At 48.4% G+C, this 16026-nt stretch overlaps 1 protein-coding gene across 5 annotated transcripts in view; it reads left to right on the top strand.

Moving 5' to 3' along the window:
• Positions 1-16026, top strand: part of MYO18A (myosin XVIIIA) — a 168716-nt gene that overhangs the window by 29043 nt on the left and 123647 nt on the right. For all 5 annotated transcript variants that reach the window (XM_073315968.2, XM_073315969.2, XM_073315971.2 and 2 more), the window contains exon 2: positions 590-1714. In XM_073315968.2, coding sequence (XP_073172069.1) covers positions 590-1714 — 1125 coding nt within the window. The remainder of the gene's footprint in view (positions 1-589; positions 1715-16026) is intronic.

Genomic DNA, 16026 nt, shown 5'->3' with positions numbered 1-16026 from the left:
CAGTTGTTGTTGGGGTGAGAGGGGAGTTTGGTCCCAGTGGCTCATTTGTTCCTTGGCGTCTCGGTTGGGGTTGTTAATCGGGGCCTGAGTCCAATGGAGATGTAGATGCTCGCTGCCTCCCAGGGTCAGGTTATAGGGAGCAAATGTTGTATCTTGTGACATGGGCCCTTGTCCACTTGCGGCTGTCTGGGAGCCACCCCTCACAGGGCATAGCCCATGGAACACTTATGGTAGCTCGCTTAATGCCAGGCCAGGCTGGGCTGGGAACCAGCCTCCTAGGATTGAGGTGTTTGGAATCCCATCCCTAGACCTTTGGCTTTCCCTGACGTGTCTATCTCAAACGCAACAGGGAAAGGTGGGCTGCCCCGTGCCCTTGACCCATGTGCGCAGCTCCTGTTGCCATCAGAGGAGCTGCGAGCTAGATAGCCTGTTTGTGTCCTCGGGGGCAGCAGGCAGTGTGAGCCGGAGAGCAGCAGTGTGTGGGTTTGGGGGGCTGGGCCATAGGTCCAGGCTGGGGAGTTGGGAGGTGCCAGTTGTGTGATCTCTGCTGGCTAACGAGATGTTTTGTTTTTGTTCTTTGCCTGTGCAGCAGCAGACCCAGCAGAAAGGCAGCAGGATCCGGAGCTGTAGAGCGGCTGCTGCGAGCCCTCAGCGGCCTCCTGTCCTTTGGAGCGCGGGTGCCTCCCGCGAGCCTTCCAACATGTTCAACTTGAAGAAAAAGGACAAAGACAAAGATGGGTCGAGGAAGGACAAGAAGGAAAAGAAGGAGAAAAAGGAGCGGATGTCGGCTGCCGAGCTCAAGAGCCTGGAGGAGATGAGCCTCCGCAGGGGCTTCTTCAACCTCAGCCGCACCTCCAAGAGAGAGTCCAAGACCCGGCTGGAGATCTCCAACCCCATTCCCATCAAGGTGGCCAGCGGCTCAGACCTGCACCTCACGGACATAGACTCAGACAGCAACCGGGGCAGCGTGATCCTGGACTCGGGCCATCTGAGCACAGCCAGCTCCAGCGATGACCTCAAGGTGGATGACGCCAACTTCAAGGGCTCAGTCCTGCAGCGGGCGGCCAAGTTCGGCTCCCTGGCCAAGCAGAACTCCCAAATGATTGTCAAGAGGTTCTCCTTCTCTCAGAAGAGCCGGGACGAGAGTGCCTCGGAGACCTCCACGCCCTCCGAGCACTCTGCAGCCCCTTCCCCGCAGGTGGAGGTGCGCATGCTGGAGACTCAGCTCAGCAAGCAGGGAGCACCCAGGGGCCACCTGAGGGCCCCCTCCTCATCAGCGCTGCGAGCGAGGGTGCCTGAGGTGGTCAGCAAGAGGTTTCCTGCTGAACTGAGGCTGCCCGTGGTGGTGCCGCCCCAGCCCCCCGTTCCCCGGGAACTGGAGCTGCAGAGGCGTAACACTGGTGACTTTGGATTCTCTCTGCGTCGCACGACCATGCTGGACCGGGCCCCTGACGGGCAGGTGTACAGACGGGTGGTACACTTTGCGGAGCCTGGTGCTGGCACCAAGGACCTGGCACTGGGGTTGGTGCCGGGGGACCGGCTGGTGGAAATCAACGGCCGGAATGTGGAGAACAAATCTCGAGACGAGATAGTGGAGATGATCCGGCAGTCAGGGGAGACTGTGCGGCTGAAAGTGCAGCCCATCCTGGAGCTGAGCGAGCTGAGCCGCTGCTGGCTGAGGAGCAGCGAGGGGCTGCGCAGAGCGGCCTTCGATGTGAGTAACCACCATTGCTGTCAGTCTCTTTGGTTCGTTCGGTGCTAACCAGCCCTGGGTGTCGCCAGCTCTGCTCCCCTGGCAGCTCTGCGAGTTGGGGGATAGCACACATGGGCACTGGTTTGGTGCAGCTTGTGTGTGACTAGGGAGGGGGCAGTGCCCAGAGCTCTCCCCATCTGAAAGGAATAGGGAGTGAGGAGCAGGAGATTCTGGGAGATGGTATTCACATGTGGCCCCCAACGTGGCTCTGGTTTGACAATTTAAAGTAATAGCAGCTTAAAAGGTTTCTTCTGGTTTTGCTGGAGATTTTTGGGGAGGGGATGTGTGTGTGTGTGTGTGTGTGTGTGTTTCGACCAGTCACTCCTCCCTTCACAGGTTTGGGGGGTGCCCCTGGAAAAGAGAAGCTGGAGTAGCTATTGGTGGGAAAGAGCCTTCTGGGCCTGGCATGTCTGCTAGAGCCTCGTGCGGGCATTTCTTTTATCATACTGAAGATAGCTGCTGTGATCAGCTGTGTGTTACACAGACTTCGGTGCCCTGCACTCCTGGCAAGTTGTCACAGCAGCCTGCAGTGTCTGCCTGGGCTCCTCGGGGGTAGGTCCCTATATAGACACCTGTTCTTGGTGCTCCTTATGCCTGCATTATAAATGTAGCATCCTGGATTGCTCCTGGGGCCTGATTCAGGCCTGTGGAGTGAGCCAGCTGCTTAACTATATGTGGATTGTGGGGAAATAGAACCTCAGGGTTTGTACCCAATTTCTCTGTGGTGAAACGTGTAGTCTCTTAGCTCATATACACTGATGTGCTTGTCACTGCTCCATATGCAGAGAGCCAGAGGAGGGGAACTGGAGAATGTGGGCAGAGGTTCCCTCAGTTAAAGACTGTTCTTCATTCCCATAGCCCAGTAAGACCCGGACTTCGATCCATTGCAGTAACTGAGATCTGGGTCTCTTGATCTATTTAAACGCTCTTCTTCCCTCTGGGGAGTTATTACATGTTGAAGTCAGGGGTCTTGGAAATACCTTGCCTGTGGTGTGAAGGACTGTGAGGATATAATGTGCTGGTCAGAGTGAGAGCAGAGCCGCCCTGGCTATAGTTGTTCGCTCTTGCTACCTGCCAGGTCCCTAGCCAGGTTTCACTCATTGTGTGGGCAGAAAGAAAAGGAGGACTTGTGGCACCTTAGAGACTAACCAATTTATTAGAGCATAAGCATAAGAAACAGTTTCCACGATATGCATCTGATGAAGTGAGCTGTAGCTCACGAAAGCTTATGCTCTAATAAATTGGTTAGTCTCTAAGGTGCCACAAGTACTCCTTTTCTTTGTACGTACCAGATAACTAAATGTGTTGCTGCTGTTTAAAAGAAAGTGAAACGATTGCTCAGTTGTCCATATGCTAAATACCGACCGACTCTCATCCATGTGTATAAAGAGCAGGGATGTAAGTACTGTTTAAAAAGTTAACCATTGAAATGATTCAAAATCTGTCGTTTAAGCGGTTAACCAATTAAGCGGCTGGGGCCGATCCTGCTGGTGTGGCTGGGGCTGAGACTAGGGTCGGCAGGCCGACCTGGGGTTAACGGTTAAGGCAGGTTAACCGCTTACCGGTTAACCTTTTCCATCCCTAATAAAGGGGAGTAAAAGCTTATGGCATGCTCCTATTGTTTGGTTGATAGAAGATGCCACCATGCAAAGGGTTAATTTTGCCACAACATTCTGTGCTGCTTCCAAAGGGGCTGTGCTCTGTGGATGGTTCACTAATTCCTGCTGCTGATGACCCTGGAGAGCTGAGAGCCTCCTGGGTAATTAGCCCTGGAAAACAGGATAAGCTATTTAAAGGGACATGATCTAGTGGTTTAAGTCCAGCATGTAGCTTTGTGTAAATAAATTAAATCAAATCCTGGCATTTTCCTGTTTACAGTGTAATGAAAATAGCGGTCTTGGTTTGGATTTAACCCTTCCCCCTGCCAGTTTATTGGCATTGCTGGGCTGGGCTGTGGCGAGAACCTGTGTGTGAAACTGACTTGAACAAAAGTGAAGCTGACTAGTTTATTTGTATAGTTCCCAGAGAGAGACAGGTATAAAGAAAACAAACAGCATCCCTGGTGGAAAGCTAAATGAGGGTTGGGGTTCAACAACCCAGGAAGGTGCTAGCAGTGTGGGGCAGGGCTGGTTTTGCTCAGCAGAATCCCTTCCCAGGGTCTGGCTTTGCTCTGACCAGATGAGCTGTGGAGTGGAGTGCAATGAGGCCAGTGGGACAGGGAGGTTCTGATGAGTTTCCAGAAGCTGGGTTGGAGGAGATACACAGCAAACTGAAGCGTGTCTGCTGCTGCAGAGAGCTGGGGAGTCTGGCAGGTGCCGAGGTTTTGGAGTGTCTGGCGCCTGGCTCAGAGTCTGTGTTCTGCAGCTGTGAACCATATGTGTGTGCGGTGGCTCCATGTCTAGATGCGTCTCCTGTAGTTTCAGTGGGGAATGTTTCTGCATAGAGTCTGATCCTAGAGGGAATTGAGCTTTGCTGCTCACCGCCAGAGGCATCCCCTAGTACCGCCTTGCAAAAAGGCTACTTTACCTTAGCCATGTTGAGCCTCTCTGTGTATATGAGTTTCTCCTGACAGGAGGCATCTCCCAAGGGGGGATTATTGAAGTAGGGCCATGTGTATACCACGGGGTGGGACAAGTGTGTTTTATAAATCGCAGTGCGTAGTTTGTGAAGTACCAAGTGCACTGTGGTGCTGTGTAGACAGTAATGTCATGGCTCGGTGGCCCGTATCCTGCTTGCTAGTACAGTAGCCACACAGCTACACTCTAAATTGGCTTGTTGACTAACTGAGCATCTCGTTCTGACAGGGTCATTTTAAGTTTGGACAAACCCCCCAAACTGTGAGGACCCTGAAGAGTTAAGCCTGCCTCTGACATGGAGAGATGCACTTGCATTTTACCTCCAGCTGCCTGTACAAGAATACCCTTTATGTCTAAAAAGAATAAAAGATTGGCCTTGTTTCAGGCTTCTTCCAAAGGGACACACATTGTGAAGCATGCAGCCAGCAGTGGAGGATCAGCTGTTAAACGACCTGCCAGATGTTTATGGTGCAGAAACCAGTAGGAAGTCCTAAGGAAGTGTGCAGCATAATAGAAACTGACAAAATCTAAGAAGTCTCTTTCAGTGGAGAGTACGTTCAAGGAAGCTCTCCAAGTAAAAGACAAATGGCTATATTTGCCTGGTACTGAGTTAGAGTGGGGAGGAAAGGCAGCCGGTCTCTGGGCCATGCATGCACCTGACCCTCAGCTCATGTGGAAGTGGTCTGGGTTCCCAGTGTTACTCTTGTCTTGGTGGTTTTCAGACCAGCTTGGGGGGTATCTGGGCTGCAGGAGACCTGCTGTGTCTTGTCATAATTCCAGCCTGGGAGCTCTCTGTAATGCAAATCATACTCAGAGCAAATAGCAGCAAAGGGCCTTGCCTTTCGTTTTGCACTGGTGTTCTGGGCATCGGGGTGGGCCAAGGTTTTGCTGGGGTCTTTGCCTTGCCAGGGGAATATAGTGGCTTCAGGATCCAAAGGGCGAGCCAAAGGTCTGTGTGCAGAGTGTGATATTAGGAGGTACAGGCAGTGCCTTCAGTACAGAATGACAGCTTATGGGCTTACCCCGGTGGAGACTCATGTGTGACCTGGCAGGAAGGCTCCAGGGATGTGCTTGCTCTCGTTTGTTCCGCAGGGCTTGTCTCTACCCATACAGAACAGGAGGAGTTAGACAGGTGCAGACCCTTTTATTGGTTTAAACCTGTTGTGGTGCATTAGCTTGCAACCATTATAAACCAGGTTTAAATTAGAATGTCCACACACAGAATTGCACCAGTTAAGCTAAATCTGTTCAGAATCACCCCTTAGTTAAATGAGAACAGGCATCAGCAAGGTAAGCTGGGCCTCGTAAGAGATGGCAGCAGGAAAGCTCTGGGAGCATGTACCGTGTACACACTTGTGGTGCCTGTTGCTTTGATTGTTTCCAAAGTCACCTACAGTAAGCGTAGCTTTTTGGTACTTAGCTCTGGAATAATTAACAACCAACTGACCCCCCCCTCCATGTCCCCCTTTTTCAGAAATGGAGATATTCCTTCCCACAAGCGATAAACTAACTGCCAGGCAGCCCTTCGCACAGTCAGCACAATGGGACACTCGGGCAAGTATCAGCTGCCTGGGCCAGGCACATTCTGTGCAACAACTTGGCAGATGTCTGTGTTTTGAATCAGAACTTGCTCCCGCCCCCCAGCTTGGTTTCTTCTGCTTCATCCTACAGCAGAGCTTAGATAATGTTTGTGACCAGAGAGCCTGCTGCAGTGGACATGAATGAAATGCCATCTCTTTGCTGCAGGATCAAGTAGGCTGAGAAGAGGAGATGGGAAGGAGCAGGGCCCTGGTTTAACACACACAGCTTTGCTTAGCAAATGGATCCAGCCAGACCCTCTGGCATTCAGGTGGATGGATTTATGCTTTGTCTGAGAGCTTTAACAGTGTACTTCATGGCTGACATACAAGCAAAGAGAAGACCTCCGCCTGGGGCCTAGGAGGCATTGCAAAAATTGGTGCCGTAAGCTACAGCCTATGTGGGCTGCCCCAGGAAGTGGGAGTCAGCACAAGGGCTAACTACTACTCAGATCCTACTTCAGGCTTCAGAGCAGGGCTAGCAAGGCCCTGTGGAGTGTAGGTGTTTTGCTGGTCCTGTGCATAGAGGGGTGAATTCCACCCTAAGTGATGACTGAGCTTGGACCTCATTGCTTGTATTTGCTGGTTGTGCTGTAGCACATGTTGTGTTGTTTGGCAGGTATTTGCTGAATGTGATGCTTGCAGAAGCCTCCTGGTCATCCCGCGGAGACCAGCCCAGGCACTCAGACTGATTTTGCGAGAGTTGTGCTGAATTGGAAAATAAAGAGAAACTCGGGTACTTTCAGAGCAGCTGGAGCTGCAGTTGTTGAGAAGCCAGTAGCCTGTATCCCCACATGCCTGCAGTTTCCCTGATGCTGGTGAAGGCTCCATGCTTTGAGTCTAGCTTCCTTTCCCTCTTCTCCCGTGGCATCTGTATATTTGGGCTGCTGATGGTTGCCGACACTTTCCCCTGCCCCGCCAGCTGTCTCTCTCGGTATGTTGACCTCTTCTCAAAATCATAAGAAAACTGATTGGAAGCTTTCAAATTGTTGTAGCCAGAGGTGCATGTTTGATTATGAAAGAGGCAAGGTCAGGATGGGTGATGATGCTGATGTAGTGTGTGTCTTGGGGAGCAGGTTGCTGAGCTGTGCATAGCTGCCTTCTGTGCTGATGACACTTTGCTGGTGATCTCCTGAGAGGAGGGCTTGTAGGGTAGATGAGCAGATTTGACCTATTCATTGCTGGCAGGAGCAGTCCCTGCTCTTCTGTATGCTGCTGTGGCTTGTCTGTGTCATGGAGCGTTCTGAATCTGAATGCACAACATCTGCTGCAGGTGGAAAGTGGCTGTTTTGTATCCAGCTCTGAAAGGGCAAAATTTTAGCGGCAGCCACGAGATCACCAAGATTTTCATGGGAGCATAGAGTCTATCGAGTCGTCTCCAACTCTGGGAGGGCCTCCAGCAGCTCTGTAAGTGGCCAGTGCATTAGGGCTTTGTGTCTGACAGTGTGGGTTCTAATACCGAGGTAGCTAGTCATTCTCCAGAGCCAGCCCTGAATCCCAGCTATTACTTTTCTGTGTCAAAATGTCTCCATCTCCTCTTGGAGAGGTTGGGATGGGAGCCAGCTTTAGAGGCTCTTGCTGTCTCTGTTACACTGTTCTTCCCACTTCCTTTGCCTTTTGCTCCAAGTCATGGCCCTAGCCTGCTAAAGATGTGTAGAGATTTGTGGTTGCTGAGAGAAATTGGCCAGCAATAGAGCTCTGAACTGAGCTCACATGGCATGAGCATCCTGATGGAGCTTTCCAATAAAAGGTTAAAAAGCAAATGCTGAAAATGTAAGTTCAGAATATAACATACAATTTGATGAGACCCTTTGTCTGCTCGCTGTGTGAGTGCCTTTCCCATGGGCATCCTTGTTTAAGCTAAGCTGGAGACCAGGAGCTGCATTGCCAAAATGCTGCAGTTATCTGTCCCTTTCTGTAAGTGCCTAGCTGAGGGCAGATCCCTGCAATGTTATGTATTCCCACCTTGGCAATGGCTTTAAGCAGTTTGGTCTGGTTTATACTGCCCACCCAAACCCTGTTTGCAGCCTGCTGAACTGGAACTGAGATAAAAACCAGGTGCAAACGTCAAGCTTTCAAATGAAATTAAAAGTGTGGAAAGGCCCTTAAAGTACCCTCTTGATTTGGCAGGCCTGAAATTTGAATTACTTTTTTCCTTATGACAGGTTTCAGAGTAACAGCCGTGTTAGTCTGTATTCGCAAAAAGAAAAGGAGTACTTGTGGCACCTTAGAGACTAACCAATTTATTTGAGCATGAGCTTTCGTGAGCTACAGCTCACTTCATCGGATGCATGCCGTGGAAACTGCAGCAGGCTTTATTTATACACAGAGAATATGAAAAAATACCTCCTCCCACCCCACTGTCCTGCTGGTAATAGCTTATCTAAAGTGGTCATCAGGTGGGCCATTTCCAGCACAAATCCAGGTTTTCTCACCCTCCACCCCCCCCACACAAATTCACTCTCCTGTTGGTGATAGCCCATCCAAAGTGACAACTCTTTACACAATGTGCATGATAATAAAGTTGGGCCATTTCCTGCACAAATCCAGGTTCTCTCACCCCCTCACCCCCCTCCCAAAAACCACACACACAAACTCACTCTCCTGCTGGTAATAGCTCATCCAAAGTGACCATTCTCCCTACAATGTGCATAATTAAGGTGGGCCATTTCCAGCACAAATCCAGGTTTTCTCACATCCCCCCCACCCCCATACACACACAAACTCACTCTCCTGCTGCTAATACCTCATCCAAACTGACCACTCTCCAAGTTTAAATCCAAGTTAAACCAGAACATCTGGGGGGGGGGGAGGAAAAAACAAGAGGAAATAGGCTACCTTGCATAATGACTTAGCCACTCCCAGTCTCTATTTAAGCCTAAATTAATAGTATCCAATTTGCAAATGAATTCCAATTCAGCAGTTTCTCGCTGGAGTCTGGATTTGAAGTTTTTTTGTTGTAAGATAGCGACCTTCATGTCTGTGATTGCGTGACCAGAGAGATTGAAGTGTTCTCCGACTGGTTTATGAATGTTATAATTCTTGACATCTGATTTGTGTCCATTTATTCTTTTACGTAGAGACTGTCCAGTTTGACCAATGTACGTGGCAGAGGGGCATTGCTGGCACATGATGGCATATATCACATTGGTGGATGTGCAGGTATACGAGCCTCTGATAGTGTGGCTGATGTTATTAGGCCCTGTGATGGTGTCCCCTGAATAGATATGTGGGCACAATTGGCAACGGGCTTTGTTGCAAGGATAAGTTCCTGGGTTAGTGGTTCTGTTGTGTGGTATGTGGTTGTTGGTGAGTATTTGCTTCAGGTTGCGGGGCTGTCTGTAGGCAAGGACTGGCCTGTCTCCCAAGATTTGTGAGAGTGTTGGGTCATCCTTTAGGATAGGTTGTAGATCCTTAATAATGCGTTGGAGGGGTTTTAGTTGGGGGCTGAAGGTGACGGCTAGTGGCGTTCTGTTATTTTCTTTGTTAGGCCTGTCCTGTAGTAGGTGACTTCTGGGAACTCTTCTGGCTCTATCAATCTGTTTCTTTACTTCAGCAGGTGGGTATTGTAGTTGTAAGAAAGCTTGACAGAGATCTTGTAGGTGTTTGTCTCTGTCTGAGGGGTTGGAGCAAATGCGGTTGTATCGCAGAGCTTGGCTGTAGATGATGGATCGTGTGGTGTGGTCAGGGTGAAAGCTGGAGGCATGCAGGTAGGAATAGAGGTCAGTAGGTTTCGATAGGGTGGTGTTTATGTGACCATTGTTTATTAGCACTGTAGTGTCCAGGAAGTGGATCTCTTGTGTGGACTGGACCAGGCTGAGGTTGGTGGTGGGATGGAAATAGTTGAAATCATGGTGGAATTCCTCAAGGGCTTCTTTTCCATGGGTCCAGATGATGAAGATGTCATCAATATAGCGCAAGTAGAGTAGGGGCTTTAGGGGACGAGAGCTGAGGAAGCGTTGTTCTAAATCAGCCATAAAAATGTTGGCATACTGTGGGGCCATGCGGGTACCCATAGCAGTGCCGCTGATCTGAAGGTATACATTGTCCCCAAATGTGAAATAGTTATGGGTAAGGACAAAGTCACAAAGTTCAGCCACCAGGTTAGCCGTGACATTATCGGGGATAGTGTTCCTGACGGCTTGTAGTCCATCTTTGTGTGGAATGTTGGTGTAGAGGGCTTCTACATCCATAGTGGCCAGGATGGTGTTATCAGGAAGATCACCGATGGATTGAAGTTTCCTTAGGAAGTCAGTGGTGTCTCGAAGGTAGCTGGGAGTGCTGGTAGCGTAGGGCCTGAGGAGGGAGTCTACATATATCACATCCACCAATGTGATATATGCCATCATGTGCCAGCAATGCCCCTCTGCCACGTACATTGGTCAAACTGGACAGTCTCTACGTAAAAGAATAAATGGACACAAATCAGATGTCAAGAATTATAACATTCATAAACCAGTCGGAGAACACTTCAATCTCTCTGGTCACGCAATCACAGACATGAAGGTCGCTATCTTACAACAAAAAAACTTCAAATCCAGACTCCAGCGAGAAACTGCTGAATTGGAATTCATTTGCAAATTGGATACTATTAATTTAGGCTTAAATAGAGACTGGGAGTGGCTAAGTCATTATGCAAGGTAGCCTATTTCCTCTTGTTTTTTCCTCCCCCCCCCCCCCAGATGTTCTGGTTTAACTTGGATTTAAACTTGGAGAGTGGTCAGTTTGGATGAGGTATTAGCAGCAGGAGAGTGAGTTTGTGTGTGTATGGGGGTGGGGGGGATGTGAGAAAACCTGGATTTGTGCTGGAAATGGCCCACCTTAATTATGCACATTGTAGGGAGAATGGTCACTTTGGATGAGCTATTACCAGCAGGAGAGTGAGTTTGTGTGTGTGGTTTTTGGGAGGGGGGTGAGGGGGTGAGAGAACCTGGATTTGTGCAGGAAATGGCCCAACTTTATTATCATGCACATTGTGTAAAAAGAGTTGTCACTTTGGATGGGCTATCACCAGCAGGAGAGTGAATTTGTGTGGGGGGGGTGGAGGGTGAGAAAACCTGGATTTGTGCTGGAAATGGCCCACCTGATGATCACTTTAGATAAGCTATTACCAGCAGGACAGTGGGGTGTGAGGAGGTATTTTTTCATATTCTCTGTGTATAAATAAAGCCTGCTGCAGTTTCCACGGCATGCATCCGATGAAGTGAGCTGTAGCTCACGAAAGCTCATGCTCAAATAAATTGGTTAGTCTCTAAGGTGCCACAAGTACTCCTTTTCTTTTTTCCTTATTGTCATAAATATAAAGGGAAGGGTAAACCCCTTTGAAATCCCTCCTGGCCAGGGGAAAGCTCCTCTCACCTGTAAAGGGTTAAGAAGCTAAAGGTAACCTCGCTGGCACCTGACCAAAATGACCAATGAGGAGACAAGATAGTTTCAAAAGCTGGGAGGAGGGAGAGAAACAAAGGGTCTGTGTCTGTCTGTAGTCGTCTTTGCCAGGGACAGAACAGGAATGGAGTCTTAGAACTTTTAGTAAGTAATCTAGCTAGGTATGTGTTAGATTATGATTTCTTTAAATGGCTGAGAAAAGAATTGTGCTGAATAGAATAACTATTTCTGTCTGTGTATCTTTTTTGTAACTTAAGGTTTTGCCTAGAGGGGTTCTCTATGTTTTGGAATCTAATTACCCTGTAAGATATCTACCATCCTGATTTTACAGGGGGGATTTCTTTATTTCTATTTACTTCTATTTTTTATTAAAAGTCTTCTTGTAAAAAAACTGAATGCTTTTTCATTGTTCTCAGATCCAAGGGTTTGGGTCTGTGGTCACCTATGCAAATTGGTGAGGCTTTTTACCAAACCTTGTCCAGGAAGTGGGGTGCAAGGTTTTGGGAAGTATTTTGGGGGGAAGGACGCGTCCAAACAGCTCTTCCCCAGTAACCAGTATTAGTTTGGTGGTGGTAGCGGCCAGTCCAAGGATAACGGGTGTAATATTTTGTACCTTGGGGAAGTTTTGACCTAATCTGGTAAAGATAAGCTTAGGAGGTTTTTCATGCAGGTCCCCACATCTGTACCCTAGAGTTCAGAGTGGGGGAGGAACCACAAGTACTCCTTTTCTTTTTTCCTTATGTATTTGCAACGCTGAAACAATTCTTTCAAATTCTTCAAACCAAACATTTCCATTTTCCATTTATCTTTACAATCAATCAGTAAAGTAATGCCAGCACCCCTTGCTCACCAGTGTGACTACAATGTAACACAGCCGCATGATCAGCCTTACAAGAACAAAGAATCACCATCCAACTTCCTGGAGGGCTAGCGAAAGAGAAGAGAATAAGCCCCTGTTGTCTCCAAATGACGTGGGAGGAATGGGGTAGAACTGAGCAGAAGTACACGGAGGACACAAGACTGTTTCACAGTGTCTCCGTCTTCGCAGCGAAGGGCCATCTCTTGACTTTCACTGAACAGAGCACTGAGATGTGTCCTTGGGCAACCTGCCCTGTGTTGGCCGGGGTGATGAACTAATAGTTTTCTTTCCATCTCTGTGTGGTATTGATTCCATGACAGCAGGAGGTGGATCTTGTGTGTGAACTGTAGTGTCGTGGTTACTGGGCCGAACATAGCTAGTTGGAAGACTGGGGTGCATTGTGTATCGAGACCTTTTAATCCTCAGCTGTTGTCAATACTTAGCTCGTTCGTTACAGCACTTCACATCCCTAGATCACACAGCTCTTTCCAGAGGAAGCTGTGCTGTTATCCCGATTTACAGACAGGGAAACTGAGGCACAGACTTGCCGAAGGTCTCGCAACCAGTCAGTGGCAAAGCTGGGAACAGAGCTAAGGAGTCCTGGTGTTACCAGCTTGTGCTGCCTCTTTGACATACCTGCATCTCATGTGCTTTCCTTTAGCCCTAGAGCTGCCAGAGATCTGACTGGCTGGTTGGATCGTGTGTGGCACACCACTCTGCTGATTGAGCAGTGACCCTCGAGGGAGAACAGCCAGTTGTTGGCATCACTAGTCTCTGAAGGGTGTCCTGTTCCTGTCTTGGCAAACCCTTTCCCCATGACCAGTGCCAAGAAAGGGTGAAATAACTTGGAGGCTTCACCAAATTCCTGGGCTGCTGGTTTGCTGTCAGGATGTTTGTTCCTAGGTAGTGTGGTTACACTGTTAACATTTCAGCTGCCGCTCACTCAGCGCATGGCTGGTGTGCCTCGGGGTCTGAAATGACTCTTCTGCCTCAGGCCAGTGAAGGGGGGGGAGAGACCAAGCCAGATGGTTAGTCCAATGTTAATAAGAACGTAGGTTTAGGTAGCTCTTTGAATATCACAGGAACCCAAAGCCCCTTGCTGCTCTGAATGGCAGGGCTGAAGTGCATACTGAACATCCAGTTGATTGAATGTAACCCTGAACCCAGGGATGCCCCCAAAGCTGCGGAGGAACCAGGAGAGAGCAGGTGCACGGGCCAGAAGTCTCTTGCAACATTGGTAACTCTGAACAAAATGTTATGGCTGGTCTTTCAAAAGTTAACTACTGAACACTGACTTAATACAGCTTTGAAACTTTACATACGCGCGGCCATACTGGGTCAGACCAAAGGTCCATCTAGTCCAGTATCCTGTCTTCCGACAGTGGCCAGTGCCAGGTGCCCCAGAGGGAATGAACAGAACAGGGAATCATCCAGTGATCCATCCCCTGTCGCTCATTCCCAGCTTCTGCCAGAAGCTAGGAACACCATCCCTGCCCATCCTGGCGAATAGCCGTTGATGGACCTATCCTCTATGAACTTACCTAGTTCTTTTTTGAACCCTGTTATAGTCTTGGCCTTCACAACGTCCTCTGGCAAAGAGTTCCACGGGTTGACTGTGTGTTTTGTGAAGAAATGCTTCCTTTTGTTTGTTTTAAACCTGCTGCCTTTTAATTTCATTTGGTGACCCCTAGTTCTTGTGTTATGAGAAGGAGTAAATAACACTTCCTTATTTACTTTCTCCACACCAGTCATGATTTCATAGACCTCTATCATATCTCCCCTTAGTCATCTCTCTTCCAAGCTGAAAAGTCCCAGTCTTATTAATCTCGCCTCATATGCCAGCCATTTCATACTCCTAATAATTTTTGATGCCCTTTTCTGAACCTTTTCCAATTCCAATATATCTGTTTTGAAATGGGACGATCACATCTGCATTTAGTATTGAAGATGTGGGTGTCCCATGGATTTATACAGAGGCGATAGGATATTTTCTGTCTTATGATCTATCCCTTTCTGAAGGATTCCCATCATTTTGTTCACTTTTTGGACGGCTGCTGCACTGTGAGTGGATGTTTTCAGAGAACTATCCACAGTGACTCCAAGATCTCTTTCTTGAGTGGAACCAGCTAATTTAGACCCTATCATTTTATAGGTATAATTAGGATTATGTTTTCCATTGTGCATTACTTTGCATTTATCAACATTGAATTTAATCTGACGTTTTGTTGCCTAGTTATCCAGTTTTGTGAGATCCTTTTTGTAGCTCTTCGCAGTTTGCTTGGGACTTAACTATCTTGAGTAGTTTGTATCATCTGCAAATTTTGTCACCTCACTGTTTACCCCTTTTTCCAGATAATTTATGAATATGTTGACTAGGACTGGTCCCAGTACAAACCCCTGGGGGACACCACTATTTACCTTTCTCCATTCTGAAAACTGACCATTTATTCCTACCCTTTGTTTCCAATCTTTTAACCAGTTACCAATCCATGAGAGGATCTTCCCTGTTATCCCATGACAGTTTACTTTGCTTACGAGCTTTTGGTGAGGGATCTTGGCAAAGGCTTTCTGAAAATCTAAGTACTCCATATCCACTGGGTCCCCCTTGTCCGCATGCTTGTTGATCCCCTCAAAGAATTCTAGTAGAATGGTGAAGTATGATTTTCCTTTTACAAAAACCATGTTGATTCTTCCCCAACAAATTATGTTCATGTATGTGTCTGATAATTTTGTTCTTGACTATAATTTAAACCAGTTTGCCTGGTACTGATGTCAGGCCTACTGGCCTGTAATTGCCGGGATCACCTTTGGAGCCCTTTTTAAAACTTGGCGTCACATTAGCTATCTTCCAGTCATGTGGTACAGAAGCTGATTTAAATGATAGGTTACGAACTACAGTTAGTCGTTCTGCAAATTCACATGTGAGTTCCTTCAGAACTCTTGGGTGAGTGCCATCTGGTCCTGGTGACTTATTACTGTTTAGTTTATCAATTTGTTCCAAAACCACCTCTAATGACACCTCAAATCTGGGACAGTTCCCCAGATTTGTCACCTAAAAAGAGTGGCTCAGGTTTGGGAATCTCCCTCACATCCTCAGCCGCGAAGGCTGATGCAAAGAATTCATTTAGTTTCTCTGCAATGGTCTTATCGTTCTTGAGTGCTCCTTTAGCATCTCTATCGTCCAGTGGCCCCATTGGTTGTTTAGCAGGCTTCCTGCTTCTAATGTACTTTCAAATGTTTTTTGCTATTATTTTTTGAGTCTTTGGCTAGCTGTTCTTCAAATTCTTTTTTGGCCTTCCTAATTATATTTGTATACTTGATTTGCCAGACTTTATGCTTGTCACGGAGTCCCTGGGCGATGCTCTGGAACTGCGCCCCATGAAGCCAGTCAGGACTCTGGGGTAGTCGCCTTTCTGTGAGCAGCCTGTCTTCAGGACACACAGCTCACACAGCTTCCACCTTCCTGGGTCTGACCTCGGAGCATTCAGCATCCTCTGCCCCTCCGTGCGCTTCCCCCCAGTGAGTCCACTCAGGTGGGGCTCCTGGGGAAGCCAGAGGGTCCTGCACCCCAACTCCGCAGTCAGACGGGACTCTCAGCCAGCCAGTAAAACAGAAGGTTTATTAGACGACAGGAACATGGTCTAAAACAGAGCTTGCAGGTGCAGAGAACGGGACCCCTCAGCTGGGTCCATTTTGGGGGGCAGTGAGCCAGACAACCACGTCTGCACTTCACTCCATGTCCCAGCCAGCCCCAAACTGAAACTCCCTCCAGCCCCTCCTCCTCTGGGCTTTGTTCCTTTCCCGGGCCAGGAGGTCACCTGATTCCTTTGTTCTCCAACCCTTAAGCTCTCACCTTGCGGGGGGGGGGGGGGGGGG

Source organism: Lepidochelys kempii, chromosome 17 (genome assembly GCF_965140285.1).
Source record: "Lepidochelys kempii isolate rLepKem1 chromosome 17, rLepKem1.hap1, whole genome shotgun sequence".
Classification (NCBI taxonomy): domain Eukaryota; kingdom Metazoa; phylum Chordata; order Testudines; family Cheloniidae; genus Lepidochelys; species Lepidochelys kempii.
The sequence above is the reverse complement of the archived record's forward strand: the minus strand, read 5'-3'. Positions and strand labels throughout refer to the sequence as shown.